Source organism: Oryctolagus cuniculus, chromosome 18 (genome assembly GCF_964237555.1).
Source record: "Oryctolagus cuniculus chromosome 18, mOryCun1.1, whole genome shotgun sequence".
NCBI lineage: Eukaryota > Metazoa > Chordata > Mammalia > Lagomorpha > Leporidae > Oryctolagus > Oryctolagus cuniculus.
The window spans coordinates 57,282,826-57,300,579 of NC_091449.1; the positions used below are offsets into that span (position 1 = coordinate 57,282,826).

Here is a 17,754-nt window from a genome sequence, read left to right on the forward strand (position 1 = left end):
TGGGGAAGGTTGTGGCTCCTGCCGTGTGCACCTGGCAGGTCCCTGGTGCTGGCTGCCTTCCTGAGGCAGGGGGAGGGGACCACTTCCTGCTTCTCAGGCTGGAAGATGACCCAGGTCAGCCCGGAGCCATCCCGCCCTGGCACCAGTCAAAGAGGCAGCTGTCCAAACCCCGCCCACTTGCTGCTCCCTTTCTGATCCCAGGCTCCTTGACCTCACCCCTTGGGTTCAGCAGCAGGTGGCCTCATGGGATGCATGCTGTCTCATTCCTCCTGTTTCTCCACCCTAGATCTCTAAATGTACACTCATGCACACATGTGCGTGCGTGCACACACACAGACACACACCCCACCTTGCCACCTGCACCAGGAAAAGCAGCTCGAGGAACCAGGCAGCAGCCGTGTTTACAGCTTATCTCGCAGCAGCCTGCAGAGCCCCACCTCCAAGGAAGCTGGACCAGGGTCACAGGCAGAGCTTTAAGCTTTGGCCCAGTTGCAGTAACTCTGAGCACCGACACAGAGCACTTGTTAGGATGCCAAGCGCGGTTCTGAACACTTTCCACATGTTAAATCAATCACTCCTCACCGCACACCTACCCGGGTGGGCCCTGCAGTTACCGCCACACCGCAGGTGGGGACACAGGGTGGCTGAGCTGCCTGAGGTTGCCCAGTCATGTCTTCCTGACGAGGTGGCCCCTTGACCACTGGGAAATCGCCATCGTGGCCCTGGTACTGTTCCGAAGTCCGCTTTGATGTCACGAGAGCTGCACAGCTTTCTGAAGCCTGGCATTGGCAGGGCCTGTTTTTTTCCACCCTTTTACTTCCACCCTGTGTATGTGTTTACGTTTCAAGTGCATCTCTTGTAGACAGCACACAGCTGGGTCTTGCTTCCTACTGGGCCAGTCTCCTTGGATTGGCGTGTTTACACTATTTACATTCAGTATCAGCATAGGTCTACCTCCTGCTGTTTTCTGTCTGTCTCCTCTGGTCCTCCCTTCCTTTCTTGCCTCAAATATTTAAAAATATTCTATATTACTTCCTCTATTTATTTTTAGCTGCTTCTTCTTTTTTATTATTTATTTGACAGGTAGAGTTATAGACAGTGAGACAGACAGAGAGAAAGGCCTTCCTTCTGTTGGTTCACCCCCCAAATGGCCGCTACGGCAGGAACTGTGCCGATCTGAAGCCAGGGGCCAGGTGCTTCTTCCTGGTCTCCCATGCGGGTGCAGAGCCCAAGCACTTGGGCAGAAGAGCAGGTGTGGGCCAGTCGTACAAACGACGAGCTCGCTGTGTAGGGCCAGTCCCGTGGCTGCCAGTGGCCTGCCCGTGGCTTTGCAGGGCCTCCAGACTGAGCTCTGGGAGGCAGCCCTCCTCGCTGCCCTGGGAGGACCACTCTGGGGGGATTCCAGGCAGGTTTTGCTCCACCTCCTCCCCTGCAAAATTCCTGCCCGTCATCAGAGGCCTCGGGTCTGCTCTTCCTGGGATGTGAGCCCTCCCTGGAATCTGGGCCTGTTGACCTCCTCCCCATTTTATGGATGAGAATACCAAGGCCCAGGTTCATGGGCTCTCCAGAGGCGGCTGGCTGGTTTCAGTAGGACCCTCTCCTTGCCCTTCCCTCGGCTCATAGAAGCCTCCACACAATTTCCCAAAGTTGGGGCGTCCCCCTGAGGGCTTGACCTTGATCTTGCAATAGGCGGACCTGCACTGACTGATGTCCTTTCTCAACTCTCCTCGAGTCCTGGCCATGGACGGAGAGCCTCAGCTGGTGCACCCACCTCCCACATGCTAGCCATTTTCAACAGGGCAGCTGGCAGCGAACTGGCTTTCGGCAGGAAGGATGGGACTGCTCCGGATCCAGCCAGGTGGGAAGCGGCTCGAGGTCAGTTTCACGTCCTACTCTTCACCAGGAGGACCCCTTGGCTCCTGGTCTGGGCCCCTCCCTCTAGAGCTTCCTAAAGCTTGGGGGACTCAGGCAAGGCACCAGCCAAGCTCTGGGGGGAGGGGCAGGGGGACCACGCCTCCAGTTCCCCCTCCCTTTACAGCAGGGGAACCTATAGCTAAATCCAGACCGTGTGGATGAAGGTGAGATGTACCCAGAAACCGCTTTGTAGTGGGCAGCTTGTAGAGGCTGGGGGTGGGGCCTTTGGTGATCCAGAGACCACAGGAATAGGCCCCGGGGAGGCAGATGCAAGTCGGGGTGATTTGGCCAACGCACCTTATGGTGGGCGGTGGGCGTGGGCCCCGTACCCCTCCCCCCAGCTCTGGCCCTGCCCCAGTGGGGAGGGGTGGGGGAGGGCCTCTCAGGCTATGCCAGGAATGCAGCTGAGGCAGCGCCTGAGCCAGCAGGGGGAAAGGGCAGCCCGCTGCCCCCAGGGTGGGCGGAGGGACCGCTGCCAGGGTGGGGAGGGAGCCTCCTCTGCCCCCCCCACCCCCCAGGTCCCCTTTTGCTGCACAGCACAAGGCCCAGGTGGCCCAGGACGTGGTCCCGGGGCAGCCCAGGTCAGGGAGCCACCGGGCTGAGTCTGTTTCTCTCCAACAGTGGAGGGGAATGTGGGAGCCGGGCAGCGGCTGGTGCCAGCAGTCCCTCCCACCGCCAACATCGGCCAGGACAATGGTTTAAAGAAATGTCCGTGGAGCCCAGAGCACATAGCTCCAGGGCAGCTCTCTGAGCCAGGGAGGCGGAGGATGGACTCTGGGGGCGGGCAGTGAGGACAAGATGCTCTGCACGAGTGCCCCTCCCACTTCTTGCCCCTGACTTTGCCAGGTGGGGGCTGTGGCAGCTTCATTTCACAGATGAGAAGACTGAGGGCTGGAGGCGTCCAGCCTAGACCCGGGGTTCTTTCCATCTGGCCTGGAGGCCTTAACTCAGCACAGTCAGGTCCCCGTGGCTGTGACCTCCTCAGCACAGAGGCTTTTAGGAGCCTGGGGCTGAGTCTGGGGCAGGGGTCAGTGGGGTCAGCAAGGTGGGGCTTCCGGTGGCTCTGCAGGGGGCTGCAGGCCCACCCCGTGGGGTCCACCTGGGACAAGCTCAGGTCCACTGAGCAGCCCCTGATCTCGAGGGTTTTTTGTGTGTGCCGGGTGAGAGGCAGGGGGTTGAGTGGACCACTGCATTGCGTTTTGTGACACACCTGGCTGACAGCCTCCCTGTCTTAGAGAGAAGAGGGCAGCCACACCCACCGGCAGCCTGAAGATGCTGGAAGAGAGCCGGTTATGCTGTAATCTGGCTGGCGCTTCTGGCAGTTAGAGGAGAGGATGTGGCTGGGTTTTGGAGACACCTCCAGCGCCTGCTCAGCCTCCCGCCTCCCTCCTGCTACCGCCTCTCCAGACACGGGCCTCAGGGGCTCGTGCTTGGCCAACCATCAGGGTTCCAGGATGTGCAGAGGGGCGCAGTGGTGGAGAGGCAGGCTCAGCGGGTACCATCAGCTGGACCACTAAGGTCCCCGCCAGGTGACTCTGGGTGGGAGATAGAAGCTCTTTCCCATCAGTTCACTCAGGACAACTGTAATCTTTATGCTGTTGGCAGGCTCAAGTCAGATAATAAATGATCCAAAGTGCTTGGCACCAGTAACTGCTCCCTAGGAGCAGTGTGGATTTGGTGCCAGCTGTACTGCCCGAGGCAACTGGCAGGGAACTCCTGCAGACCCCTCCGTGGCTCTTGTTTCCTTCGCTCCCTGAGCTGCTTCCCCAAACGGGGAGGGTGGTGGAGAGGGTGCCCAAGGGAGGGCTCTGAGAGGGACACAGCCAAGCGCCCAAAAGGAGCAGGCGTGTACCCAGACACCAAGAGCAGTGGGCAGCTCCGGCCACCAAACCGGCTCAAGCTCCAGGACAGCTGGGTTCCAGAAAGCAGGGAGAGAGGCACGCAGGGTGAGGAGCCACAACCCGGCTTCTTGTCCCTGAAGGAAGCCCCGGTCCTGCTTGGCCGGATGATCAAAGGGATGATTTAGACATTCTTCCAGTAAAATTCCACGCAGGGCCTGAGCCAGACTGTGTCTCACCTCTGAGCAGGCTGGGCAGCTGGACTTGCTTCTTGCTATTAATTTATTTATTTAAGAGGCAGACAGAGAAAGAGAGAAAGATACGGTATACTTATCTACCAGCTCACTCCATAAATGCCCATAACAGCCAGGACTGGGCCAAGTCACTCTAGGTCTCCCACGTAGGTAGAAGAACCCAAGTGCTCGAGCCAGCACTACTGTAATAGCAGGAATTCCAGAACTGGAAGTGGAGCCTGGGCTCGAACCAGGCCCTCTGACACGGGATGTGAATGCCCCCAGCTGCGTCTTAACCCGGTGCCACGCACCCACCCTGGCCTCCTGCCCCTCCCTGCTGGCCTCCCCTTCTCCCTGGGCCCAGCATCCCCACCTGTTTCCCCTCACTCTCTCCAGCATGGCCTATGCTGGCCCTGGCTGCTGCGGCCGGGGAAGGTTGGTAGCTCAAGGCTCCCTTCCTCCGCAGACCCAAGGACTCACCTTGAACACAAAGCATAAAGAGTTCCCTTTGGCAAACCCTCAATTTCAGGACCAGATGTGCAAACCCGCCTGGGGCCTGCGGACCCCCAGCTGGGAAAAGCTTCTGCCTGTGGGCCTCTCTCCACCGCTCCTCAAGGTCTGTCCTACGAGACCCCCTCCCACCATGGCCTCCTCAGTCCTGCTGGGTAAGGATCAGGAGCAGGGCTTAGGGGAGTCCTGTGCCCACCTGCTCTCAGCCCCTCCGCTCCCTCCCAAAGGGTGCACGGACCTTGTGGATGAGCCGGGACCAGAACCCTTTTGAGAAAACAAAAATGGAGAAGAAACCGGCAAAGCCCCTCCGACCCTTGCCTCCCTGAGCTGGCTTTTCACAGGGTCCTAAAGGAGCTCCCGGACAGCCCAGGTTGGCGACGACTCCTGGCCTGGAGGAGGCCCAGCCAGGCCAGGGACACGAGAGGAAGGGGGGAGAAGGAAGAGAGTGAGTGCAAGGGGAATCTAAGAAAGGCCTGGCGTCTGGCACCAGCTCCCCGGTCAGGCTAAGCCGGCCCCGGTCAGGCTAAGCCGGGAGCAGGCTCTGGGGAGGAGGTGCCCGTCTTCCCCTCCGAGGCTGTCTCCCTGGGGTACAGGTGATGGCAGTCAGCCTGGATGGACTTGACCCACCCCTGGCCTCACACGGTGACAGGCTAGGGTGAGCCTTGACCCACAGCTCAGGGACCCTTCCCAGAGCAGGTCCCCTCCCCACCTGGGTGGTCTTTCCTGCCCCCTGTGCCTGCCTCATGTGTCCAGCCTGGGCCAGATTTTTCTTTAGAGAACTTCTTTCCAGCGTCCACGCCCTCAGCCATGCCCACAGGTGCTGGCCCCTCTCTGCACTCCTTCCCTGGGCTGGGACCCGCTGCAGCTCCCTCTGGTCCCATGCTCATTTGCTGGACCCTCAAAGCTCCTGCTGCCTCAGGGCAAGCACTCAGGGGGCGTGGATGGGGTTACTGGCCCTGGGGGAGGGGCCTGCCTGTCTTGCTCAGCTCCCAGGGTCTGTGAACTACCCAAGCTGCTGTCCTTTTGGTCCTCCAAGCACAAGTCCCCCGAAGCATCCAGAGAAGTCTTCCTTCTGTACCAAGACCCCCACCCCCATGCCTGGCCTGGGTGAGTGTCCCCATGAGCAAGTGTGGCTGTGCTGAGGGTTGAGGCCCGGAGACCAGATTCCAGGGAGCCAGCAGGAGGCCTGCTGTGGGCTGCAGCCAGTCTTTCTTCTCACTGGCCTTCCTTCCACTGTCACGCCTCCCTGGAGGGGGTGGCCACAGAATACCTTCTCCCAGCCTAGGTGGAAGCCCACAGGCGTCTTTTCTGTGGACTGAAGGCTCACCTACGTGACAGGTGCCATCTCTGAGCCCCGAGGTCAGGGTTCAAAAGTCCTGGCCAAAAGGCCCGGCAAGCTGTTACCTATCCCATCTCCCGTGGTCGCCTGTGTCCCCTGGGCACGCTGCCTGCCGGCACTTGCTCACATTGTCGTGAGCACTCAGGGGGTGCGGATGGGGGTTGCTGGCCCTGGGGGAGGGGCCTGCCCTGCTAGCTTCTGTCTGCAGCGCACAGGCCAGGCATTTTCATCTGCACCAAGAGGAAATAGCACCATGACCATGCATAGGCAATCCTGTGCCCCACACTGCAGCGAAGCAGCGTCCAGGCCTGGTCCCCTCCAGAACCCCCAGGCAATGCCTCCTCCCCTGGCTCCCTAGCTGGGGGCTGTGCCTCCATCAGCGACTGCTCAGCACCTCCAGATCTCATCTCCCCCACCACCGGCATCTGCCTGACCACAGCAAGGTGCCGGCCTCCAGACACCAAGAGAGTTTGCCATCACCTGTTCCCTGCACACCTGTGCGGGCTCCCTGCCCTGTAGCCATCAGTGACTCAGGCGATCGCATGCTGAGGGCAGCTCTGCCTGGTGCCTAGGCTGTACTGCGCAAGTCGGGGTCCACTGCCCCTGCCACTGTCCCCTCCTCAGCTCTGGGAGTCCTGGTAGGAGACTTCTATTCCTCCAGGGTTATCTGAAAGGCTGGCTCTGGGCAAAGAGAGACCTCCTTGTGTGCTGTACCCCCGCTGTCCACCAACGAGGCGCCCCCACAACCTCGGCATGGGTTTGCTGCCCCAGGTCCCCGCTTGTGAGCTGGGGCACCTGCTGCCTCTCCCCTCATCTTCCTGTTGTGAGTCCCCCCGGCCTCTGGCTCCACACACGCACTCCTTGTCCCAGCGGTCGTTAATTGTCAGTCACCCCTCCTCCATCCCACGCCAGCTACCTTGTCCCAATCCACCACTTTGAACCTTGGTTCGAGAGCTGGGTCTGTCTTCTGAGTTTCTACCAAGTCTGCAGCCTCTTTCTCCAGGGAACCCTGAAAAGAGAAGACACGAGAGGGTCACTTATAGCAGGGTGGGAAGGGAACCGAGCTCTGAGCTCCCGGACGGGTGAGGAAGCAGCCAGGAGCCCTGGGGAGCCCTGTGGGTGGGGCAGGTGGGTGGAATTCAAGGGCACTGAGCACTATTTGAAAGCAGAGGGACACTGATGTGGGGGTCATTCTTCTCTGTACTTTTCCTCTCGCTTAGAAAACAAACTCCTACAAAAAGAAAAGAGGCAAAAGATTGGGGAGAGGGAGTGAGTGTCGGGAAACAAGAGCGGCTGAGGGGTCCCTGCCAGGTCCCTCCAGACCCCTGGCAGGTGTCGGGCAAAGGGAGTCACAGGGTGGGCATCACCCACGCCTGGTGTCTACCCTGCCTCCCTCCCTCTCTCCCTGGTTGTTCAGGAGGTCCTGTGGCCATGGCGGTGGCCTCAAGGTGCACACAGCGGGCAAGGCAGCAGGGAGGGACAGAGCCTGTCCCGCCAGCAGCCCCACATGGAACTGGTAGAGGAGTGCCCTAGTAAGCTCAAGGTCAAATCGAACTGCAAAGAGGTAAAGTTGGAAGGAAATGGAATGTGCTGGGAAAATCACACAGCCCCAGCCAGCCCTGACGTCACACGGGGTGAGGCCAGGGAGAACAGGCTGGCACGGAGGTGAAACTCACACTTCCCCGTAGGAGAAAGCTCACCAACGGTGCCTGCCCCCTGAGACGGAAGGAAATCAGGGTGCTGCTGGCCACCCAGAGGCCCCTGGAAGCTGGGTATTGGCAAGAGGTAGAGGGGACTGGGATGAGGAGTCATTTGAGGTTCCTTTTTTCTAAAATTTGCCATTCTTGAAATCAGAGTTACAGAGGGAGAGGGACAGAGACAGAGGTCTTCCATCTGCTGGTTCACTTTCCACATTGAAGTCGGGAGCCAGGGCCAGTCTGAAGCCAGGAGCCAGAAGCCAGGAGCTTCATCCAGGTCTCCCACATGGGTGCAGGGGCCCGAACACTTGGGCCATCTTCCTGCTGCTTTTCCCAGGCCATTAGCAGGGAGCTGGATCAGAAGTGGAGCAGCTGGACACTAACCGGCACCCACACGGGATGCTGGCCCCGCAGGCAGTGGCTTTACCTGCTACATCACAATGGCAGGCTCTCACTTGAAGTTATACTGTCATGATGCTTACGTTTTTGTTTCTAAATGAAACTGATGGTGACAGTGACCAGGTTGGCCTTCCTAGGGAGACCCATCATGTATCCCAGATAAAGGTAGGCTGTCATGGTCCTGTCCTGCCATGTCCTTGGTACATTTATTTCGTGTCATCAAGCTCATACCTGATTTTTTTTAAAGCATCTCATGCTTTCTTGAGGACAAAGAGAATGAATTTCATAGCGCGTCTTGCACTGAAACTCCTTAAGTATCCATTTATATGTCCTCCCTTTTCCCCATGTTGGTCACTCCGTCATCTTGTTCCTTCTGATTCTATTTTACCCTCAAAATACCCCAGAGTTGGGGCAGGCATTTGCTGCTACAGTTACAACACTGCCTGGGATACTTTCATTGCATACCAGGGTGCTGGGTTCGAGTCCTGGCTCCACTTGGGATTCTAGTTCCTTGCTCATGCACATCCTGGAGGTGACAAGTGATAACTGACGTGGTTGGGCCCCTACCATCCATGTGAGAGATCTGGGCAGAGCTCCAGGCTCCCGGCTTCCACCTGGGCCAGCCCTGGCTGCTGCAGGCATCTGGGGGAGTGAACCGGCAGATGGGAGCTCTCTGCCTTTCAAATACATAAAAAAATAAAATACCCGGGAGTGCCGCCTGTCACTGGCCTGTCCCGCAGGAGAGGTAATTTACTGTGGTCACCCCAAGTCTTTCTTTAGGGAAAATCTACCCCTTCTCTGCACCCCCAGTTCCATTCATTGCAACCCCATCTGCCTCTGGTCTTAGCAGGAAGGGGTTGCCACGCACAATATCACTAAGTGCTTTTGTCCTACACCCCCCAGGGAGACAGACACAGACCTGCCTGGGGCATGCCCACCTGAACCATCGCTGGCCATGACAGAGACGATGTTGACTGCCACCTCCTAGCACCAGGCATGCACCTCACACTTCTGGTCCTTGTAAAACTGTCCCTTCTGTTCAGCGGGCCACCTGCACGCTTCCAGGTATCACTCCTGGTTCTGCCCCTGCAGGGCAGCCTGAGCCCCACCTAAGGACAGCTGGTACTCCCGCCCCCTGCCATCTGCTTCCCCTAGGACCCTTTGGGACCCAGCGAAATCTCTTCGCCTGCCCGCTGGCCACACTCCTCTTCCACGGCAGCTGTGAGGGGGCCCACACAGGACCCAGCACTGCCTGCGTGGGAAGTTCCTGAGTTCTGATTGTGGGAACCAAGCAACCGCTGGCCCTTCCAGCAGCTCTCTCAGCTCATGGCCTCCTGAAGCTTTTTAAGTAGAACAGTGCTGCCCACAGGGACAGAGAGCTGGTGTGGGCCAGAGAGTGATGCAGACCTGCGGCCACACAGAAGCCGTGCAGGAGGCCCTGGACGCTTTGGGCGCAGGGAGGAGAGGGAGGGCAGTGGGAGACAGGGAAAGCCCAAGGGAGATGACCAGGGACAGGAAGACCAGCCGTCAGGGTCGCTGGTCCTGGTCCCTTCCTCTTGCCAAGTTCTCCACACTGCAGTGGAGCCCCATCCACCTGCACTGCACCTGCTCCGCAGACTCTGGGACGGCCCTCTCTCTCCAGCCCCTTGCCCTGGGATTCGGATCCCAGCTTCCCCCATCCCAATGGAATGGGCGCTCCTGGAGGCGCATGCGCTGTCATCCTCTGCCTTCTGCTTCTCCTGGGCTTCCCTGAAGTCCCCCCCACCCCCACCCCAACCCCCCACCCCGTGCTTCCCGGCTCCTTGGGTTGACACGAGCTTCTCCCTCTCACACAGGGACAACCGGCTGTGTCCTCACGTCTCCCCGTGTGAGATGGAGACAGAGGCTTGCTGTGCACCCAGCCCCATCCCCCATCACCTTCCTCATGGCTGTAGGAAGCAGGCGGAGTTACGGCTCTCATTAGCCGGCATAGGCAGCGGAAGCGGGGAGCAGTCCCCTGCGGCTGAGGGGTCAAGCTAGACGTAGGACTTTGGGACACTTCTCTTTACCCTCATGCTCTTCTCCCCTAACTGTTCTAGTGAGAAACAAGCTCTTCATTCTCCAACTGCATAAAAAGCGTATTTTCCATGTATGCAAAGACCCACCGCCTACAGTGGTCCTTATAACGTCTTGCCCCTGCTTTCCGAATGGTGGGGTAATTATCTTGTTCGTCCACTGGTGTTCCAGAAGCCAATGGGGCAGGGACCTTGTGAATTAGCATTTCCTGTTCCTGTGGCTGCAGTGGTTGGACCCTTAGATGTGCTGGATGTGCAAGTGCTGTGGCATAGTAGGTTAAGCATCTGCCTGTGGCACTGGCATCCCATATGGGCACCAGTTTGAGTCCCAGCTGGTCCATTTCCTATCCAGTTCCCTGCTGATGGCCTGGAAAAGCAGTGGAAGATGGCCCAAATGCTTGGGCCTCTGCACCCACATGGGAGACCTGGAAGAAACTCCTGGCTCCTGGCTTAGGATTAGCCCAGCTGTGGCCGTTATGACCATTTGGAGAGTGAACCAGCAGATGGAAGACCTTTCTCTCTGTCTCCCCCTCTTTGTTTGTAACTCTACCTACCTCTCAAATAAATAAATAAAATCTTAAGAAAAAAAAAAAAAAGAAATTCTAGCTGCTCCAGCCACAGGTCCTGAGGGTTGAGGGCGGAGCCATGCTTCAATGCTGGGCCTTAGCAGGGGAGCCTCTGCCCCGAGACACTACCATGTGGGCCTGGCTGCTAGGACTGGAGCCCACAAGTGTGGCGTGACTCTCGCTCCTTGGGAATGTGAGTCGAATAGAGCAGGCTCATCGCTCAGCACCTCCAGACAGTGTGTGTGTGGGGGGGGGAAACACAGCTCTGCCTGGCAGGGCTGCCCTGGCATACGGACTGTGCCTTCTTAGAATGCCACTCTGGGCAGGCGAGGGCAGTGTCAAGATATAAGGGTCCAAATTCCAACCAGACCCACGCCAAAGCTTCTCACTGGCCTTTGGCCAAGTATATAGGACAGGCGCGTGCAGAACTGAATGCACGTAAGCTGATAGGAGCCTGGCAACATTTTATTTTGCCAAATAAAAATTGTTTAAAAAATGACTGCAAGCAACATATGCCCAAGAGGCAATGTCAACACTAAATGCATAGGAAATAAGTGTTTTCAGAATAAAAGACCGTTCTGCCAGAGAAACGGCAGTTGGCGAGTTTATATTGACGTAGACAGAGGGGTTCCTTTTTTAAATATGAGTGCAGACAATGACTAAGCAAAACGCGGGCTTTATGAGCATGACCCATACATACATAGCTGTTTTCTGGGTTCGAGTTTGTGACTATGGGGCCCCGAAATGGGAGGTGGGCCACCTGTTCATCATGTTCCAGTGCTAAGGTTTCACTTCAAAAATGACTGAAGATCCAGCTCATGAGGGAAGCTGGCTAAAACTGGGAAGAGCAGTTTGAAGGCTTTTTTGTGCAAATGCAGTCCAGTGAGGCAAGGGGAGGCGCCATGCTCTCTGCCCTCTGCCTCGCTCCCAAGCACCAGGACAGGAGCCAGCTAGGGCCCAGAGCCTGGCTGCCCACTGACATCCTCAGCTCCCAGCAGTCAGGGACTCCTTCTCGGGGGTTCCTGGGAGCCACTGTCCAGCCCCGGCCAGGCGCCTGGCATCGAGGGAGGATGAAGAGGGCAGGCCACGGAGAAAGGGACTAGGCATGGCCTCCTCCCGCCCTCCCCACGACCCGGCTGACCCAGCTTAATCATGCCTCAAGGTTCCTGGGGCCACCCGGGAGAAATGTCACGAGTGAGATACTTTGGATAAATAAATCCCAGAGTGCCCCTAGAAGCAAGGTGCTTTTGGGGTGGTGTCGTGAGACCACACCCCTCCCTGGCAGCAGCCAGGTTATCATCACGAGATTGGACACGCTTCCAAGGCAGGGGGAGACTCCAAGGAGAGCAGAGCTGGCGTCACTTGGAGCCAGGAGACCTTGAGGTGCTGTAAAATGCCCCGTGGGGCGTCTTCCACTGCCCAATGTTCTCAGGTCACGTCGGCTATGAGATGCCAGGAAACCTAAAAGTCTTCTGTGCATGGGACCAAAGACCTTCCTGAAGGAGACTCCCATTCTCCTCCGGCGGCTGCGTGGAATGAACCGAGTCTCGCTGGGAGCGACCGCTCTGCACGCCCCGCGGGCTGATTGAACCCTTGCTTTCCAGGCGTCCGGGCCCTGGTGTTCATTTTATGGTCGAGCCAGGCTCACCCTTGAATTCCACGGGCCAACACCGTCCATGAATCAGGAGTGTCTAAAGGTCATTCCAGGGAACTAGGGCACAACCCCAGCATGACAAGCTTTTGAAACAAGTTTCTTGGAAACTTCCACAATGCATTATTTAAAAGACTCCCCTGATCCTGGAAGGAAGCCAGAGAGCTTTAAAAACCAAAAAGCACCTCCACGTGAAACATCTGAGCGTATGCCTTTGTTGCAGCGTTAGGACATTGTGTTGGTGGTGCCTCTGGATGGAACACACTGCAGTATTTGGCCAGGGCAGTGAGGGATTTTATAGCCAGGTGGGTACTACCTGTCACTGAGAGAATTGGCATGAGGGTGGCCACACAGGGGCTGTCCAGCCTGCCTGGGGCATGTGACAGCTTTTTCACAGAGTCCACCTGAGGGACACGCAGTAGCCTTGGCGCCCTGACCTTGCCATGGGGTAGGGGGAACACTTTCACGGCAGGTACCGTGGCTGGAAGCACCTCCTCTCCTTGGGCCCGTAGCCCTGCTGACTGTCTCCAAGCTGGAATGGAGCCTCGGTCCATGTGGAATGGACACGTCTGGAATCCCAAGTGGAATGTGCTGGAACCCAGCACAGCGGCGGCACTCAAGCAAATGCAGAAGGAAACGTTCCCGAGCAGGTGGGTGCCCTGTGGAGGCTGATAGCCCGGGCCTGGCGAGCAAAGAGCCCCCCTGGTATCTTTCACAGCCTGTGTTTATAGGGGCAGTGGACAACAGGTGCCCTACCAAGCAGCCAGGGAGCGGCCCCCCGCCCAGTCTGAGCCGTGCAGGGCGATACGGTGGTGGTACATGGAGGGCACTTGGACCCTTGGGTCCTTCTAGCTGCAGTCTGAGGCCACCAGAGAGAAAAGCCTGCCAGGCAGCTGCACCAGCCTCGCTTCTCCCAGCACAAGGCCGAGTCCTGGTTGGCCAGGAGGCGCTGAACTGCAGCCTCCCTCTTGGGGCAGCGGTCCTGCCCCCCCCCCCCCCACTTCCTCTGGGCACTCTCCTCTGCCAGTTCTCTCACACCAAGGCCAGCACCTTCAGCCCCGAATACACAAAGCACCTAGTGGTTGTTCCCCCGCCAGCTCCTGGGAGAGGCGGTGCTCAGGGGGCACCTGGAAGGGAGAGAACCCAGAGCCGCTGTCCAGTCCCAGCCTCCGAGTCAGCTCCAGCCCAGGACACAGTTCCAGACCAGGCTTCATCACCGACTCGGTGTGTGACCTCAAGCTCTGCCTTTGAGAACAAGCAGTTGCTCTTGGCTGGCAGGGACACCCCAACTTTCCGCTCTGTCCTCACAGGTCAGGCTGGTGACAGCATCGAGAGAGCTGGAAGGGGATGATTCATAATACGGACGCGTTTTGCTTGTCTATCAAACACGTAGGACTATTCTTCCCTTCGGCAAAGAAAGATGCTCGGCTTGGATTTTCCTTAGAATATGGGTACTAAATACCCAGACAAAACCAGGATGCTCCCTTTTGCTACATGCATTGGTATGGAGGAGAAAGAAACTCAACAAGGGCAGTGTCAATGGCCACTGTCACTTGGCCTTGGTATCAGGGAGGCCACAAGGAATGGAGTGAGTGGCCTACAGTGGCACAGAGGGGCCATGCCCTGTGACAGGAAACAGCCCTGGTAAAGGCCAGGTTATGGGAGGAGGGGACCTTCTGGTTTCTAAGAAAAGCCAGAGCACAAGATTTTAATGTGAAGTCTCCAGATTTTAAAAATTGATTTGCATTTAGAACAAGCAAGTTCTATGAACCAAATCAACATGTCTGACTATATGAGGGTAGTTAAAAAAGTTTATGGAAAGTGGAAATAAAAGATCCGTTTATTTTGGTGCCAAAAGATCTAAATCCATGCATTTTCCCCCATACTATGTATTTTCACTAAACTCTTTTGAAGCCCCTTTGGTGGGCCATGCTGAGACCCCTTGCAGTCCTCCCAGGGAAGGGGGGTTGGGGTGAGGCCCCCGCAAGTCTCAGAACAGGGAATCTAGATGGAGGGCCTGTGCCGCACCCCCAGGGCCAGGCCTGCAGTGTCAGCCGTACCAAGGCCCTGGGTAGGGTGGGGATACACTGGCTCCAGGGGAGCCGGAGCCCAGCAACTCCAAGGAAGGGTGACCCCAGCCCTCTTCCTCCTCCAGCTTAGGGCGGCAAGGACTGGCTTGAGAACGCAGCAGGTTGGAGAGCAGGAGGGACGGTGGACGCAGGTTTCTACTGGTTCTCTGCCCCTGGTGTCGAGTCTGTGAGGGTGGGAGCGTCAGAGTGGAGGTGCAGGCCACACACCAAGGCTGTTGTTCCCTCCTGGGTCTCACTGCACTCCACAGGCGGGGAAACAGAGGGCACTCACGCAGGATCTGTTAAACAGCGGTGGGAGGGCCAGACAGGAGGCCACTTCCAGGGCTGTGCCCCATCGCCCCGCTCAGACGCCCCCCAAGTCCCTGCCTCAGTCCCCAGGCCCCGTCTTCCCTAGAGAGGCTTTGCTCGGAGGGTGCCTGGGCGGGTGTGTGGGGAGGGGGGGCTGGAGAACAACAACAGAAAGCCTGGGCCCTGCCCCACAAGCGAGCAGGGCCCAGAGGACCTGAAAGGAGGCAGTGTGTGCGGCCGGCGGGGGTGGGGGCCCACATAAAGGAATGCTGTTCGGGAAAGCCGGGGCTGGGCCCGCGGGATGGACAGATGGCCCTTTATCCCTTGGCTGGGGTTGTGCCTGAAAACCCTTTCTCTGCACCGAGATGGTGCCCTGGGCCCTGTGTCCAGCAGCCTCCATCCCACCCCACAGAGGCACAGAGGAGGCGGGGCTCCAGGTGGGGAGGGGCAGATGGGAGGAAGATGAAGGAGCTGGGTGGGCAGAAGCCGCATCTATACTGAGAGCCTCTTCGGCTAGGCCACCCTGGTCTTCCAGTGTCTTGGAACTGGCTGCTTTTGGAAGCCAGCAACTTTTGGCTCGGACGAAGGCGGGGGAGTGGGAGTGGCTTGCTCCCATCTCTAGTAAGCTGTCCTTGGCCTTCCTCAGTCCCGGGACCAGCAGAGGCTGAGCTCTCCCCACAGAAGGGTGAGGTCTTGGGGTCTGGGGAGCCACAGGTGGCAAGCGACAAGTCACAGGACCCCCAAAACACACCCACCTGGTGCCCTGCCCAAGGTCACTCAAGGTGATTAGTTCTGAGAGTCACTATCCCTATATTCGTGGTAGGAGGAAGAAAGGATCAAAGAGAACCATGTGTGACCTCCAATGTGTGACCAACTTTCGCTCAGCAGATGAAGACAGGACAGGGGACAGGCCCAGCCCTCTAGGCCCCTGTCTTCCGTTTACAGGAACTGGCAATCCTTGTACTCACAAGACGAGGCTCCTCTGATGCCATGGCCAACAGCCTTGTCGCCAGAAGCAGAAACCAGCACAGGTGAACACTCCAGGACCTCTGAAAAGGGAGCCAGTGCTTCAAAGTGCAAAATTACCGGGCGAGGTATGGGCGCAGTGGTGCAGATCCCACCCGGGCCACCTGCATCCCGTGGCGGAGTGTCCGGCTCGAGTCCCGGCTCCTGTGCTTTTTTTATTTTTTATTTTTTTATTTTTTTACAGGCAGAGTGGACAGTGAGAGAGAGAGAGAGAAAGGTCTTCCTTTTGCCGTTGGTTCACCCTCCAATGGCCGCCACATTCTGGCCGGCGCATCACGCTGATCCAAAGCCAGGAGCCAGGTGCTTCTCCTGGTCTCCCATGCGGGTGCAGGGCCCAAGCACTTGGGCCATCCTCCACTGCCCTCCCTGGCCACAGCAGAGAGCTGGCCTGGAAGAGGGGCAACTGGGACAGAATCTGGCGCCCCGACTGGGACTAGAACCCGGTGTGCTGGCACCGCTAGGCGGAGGATTAGCCTGTTGAGCCGCGGCGCCAGCCTCCTCTGCTTCTGATCCAGCTTCCCGTTAACATGCACGCACCCTGGGAGGGAGGCAATAATGTGAGGAGTCGCGTACTTGGGTCCTGACCATCCACGTGGGCGACTTGGCTGCAGCTCTGGGCTCCTGGTTGGCCCAGCTATGGCATTTGGGGAGTGGAACAGTGCAAGGAAAATCTCTCTTCTGTCACTCTCTCAGTCTCTGTCTCTCCTCTTTTCAAATAAAATGAAAAAACAATAAAATAAATAGTAAATCCCCACTCAACACTCACCAGGGTGCCCCCAGAAATTGTCAGGCTAGCAACTCGATTCTCTACCGAACCCTGCCGCACCTCATCGTCACCCGCATGGATCTTCTGCTCTCTGGCCTGTGGCCCCAGTCCAGGGCAGCATTGCCAGGAACGCCCTGAGCCACGCGGGGGTGGGATAGGCTCAGGGGAAAAGGCCCACTGTAGTCCAGTGGGTGGGGACGTGGCCTGGGCTTGGCTGGGTGGACAGGAGGAGGTCTTGCAGGCTCACTTTCTGGGTCCTTCTTACCAAACCCCTGCGTCTTGAGGCAGCGGCAGGACAGGAGGGCCCTGAGTTCCAAACCCGGGGGCAGTGCCAGCAGCTTGCAGTACCTGAGGTCCGCAGTGGCATTCTTTCCTAGACCTGCCGAGGCCACGGCCAGACTGCAGGCCCTAGGACTCCGACTGCAAGGCGCCTCAGGTGCTAACGGACGTCTGGACCACAAGGAACAGACACTGAGGCCACGCGGACTGCAGTGTCCCCTCATCAATCAACTTGTATTGCAAACAAACTTCTGAGCTCCCACGCAATACCCCAGTCTGCACAGGGTCACCCTCCCTGGACTTCTACTTTGCTATTTTTCAAAGACAGAGCAAGTCAGTGATTTGCTAATAACCTCATTTATCCCAGATACAGAAATAATGCTCCTAAGTTTGTCTTTTATCATTCAATAATTTAAGAAAAATAATACATAAAATGCTTGCCATTGTTTACAAAACTGTAAATGACTGAGTTGCAAAAAATAGTCTGAACTGTTTTGTAAAAAAAAAAAAAGAATCCAAAACAACAACAACAATATTAAAGAATCTACTTTATTCCTATTACTTCTTATTGAGTCAAACAATTACCCCTCTCCCGGTCAGCCATGCAATCTCCCCCTCTTTATCATTGAGAATATTTATGCTGACTTGTGTGGTTGTAATGGTTATTTCTAGAACACAAGTCTGTCCATCTTAAGCCTATGCCCTCTTTTCCATTCTCATTTAGCCTGATGATTTCCAAACCCATTGCATGTTTCTGAAATTAGCAAAGTCTGCAGGGTGAGCCCTAGCACTGTGATGCCTGGTGAACTGCAGCCTATGCTCCAAGTTCAATGCCACGCTGTATACTCATCTGTCACTGCAGTGGTACTTCAGCCTCAGGGGACCAGCTGTCCTCCAGGGTAGTGGGAGGAGGGGTGGTCAGTGCCTGCTGATGTGGCCACAGGTATGGGACATCACTGAACACATGTTCTGGTGTCACTGAGCACGGAGGGCAAGAAGGAGCCATTTGTCACAGGGATGCCACCCTAGAGTGGAACCAGCTGAGTAGATGGCCACCATCTCCTAGAGAAAGGCTCTGAGCCACAGGACTTTCTGCAATGATGA

General features: G+C 57.3%; 1 protein-coding gene across 1 annotated transcript in view; it reads right to left on the minus strand.

Moving 5' to 3' along the window:
- FA2H (fatty acid 2-hydroxylase) overlaps nt 1-17,754 on the minus strand; it is a 50,880-nt gene that overhangs the window by 15,110 nt on the left and 18,016 nt on the right. The window contains exon 2 of the mRNA XM_002711722.5: nt 6,751-6,843. Within this exon, the coding sequence (XP_002711768.2) occupies nt 6,751-6,843 (93 nt within the window). The remainder of the gene's footprint in view (nt 1-6,750; nt 6,844-17,754) is intronic.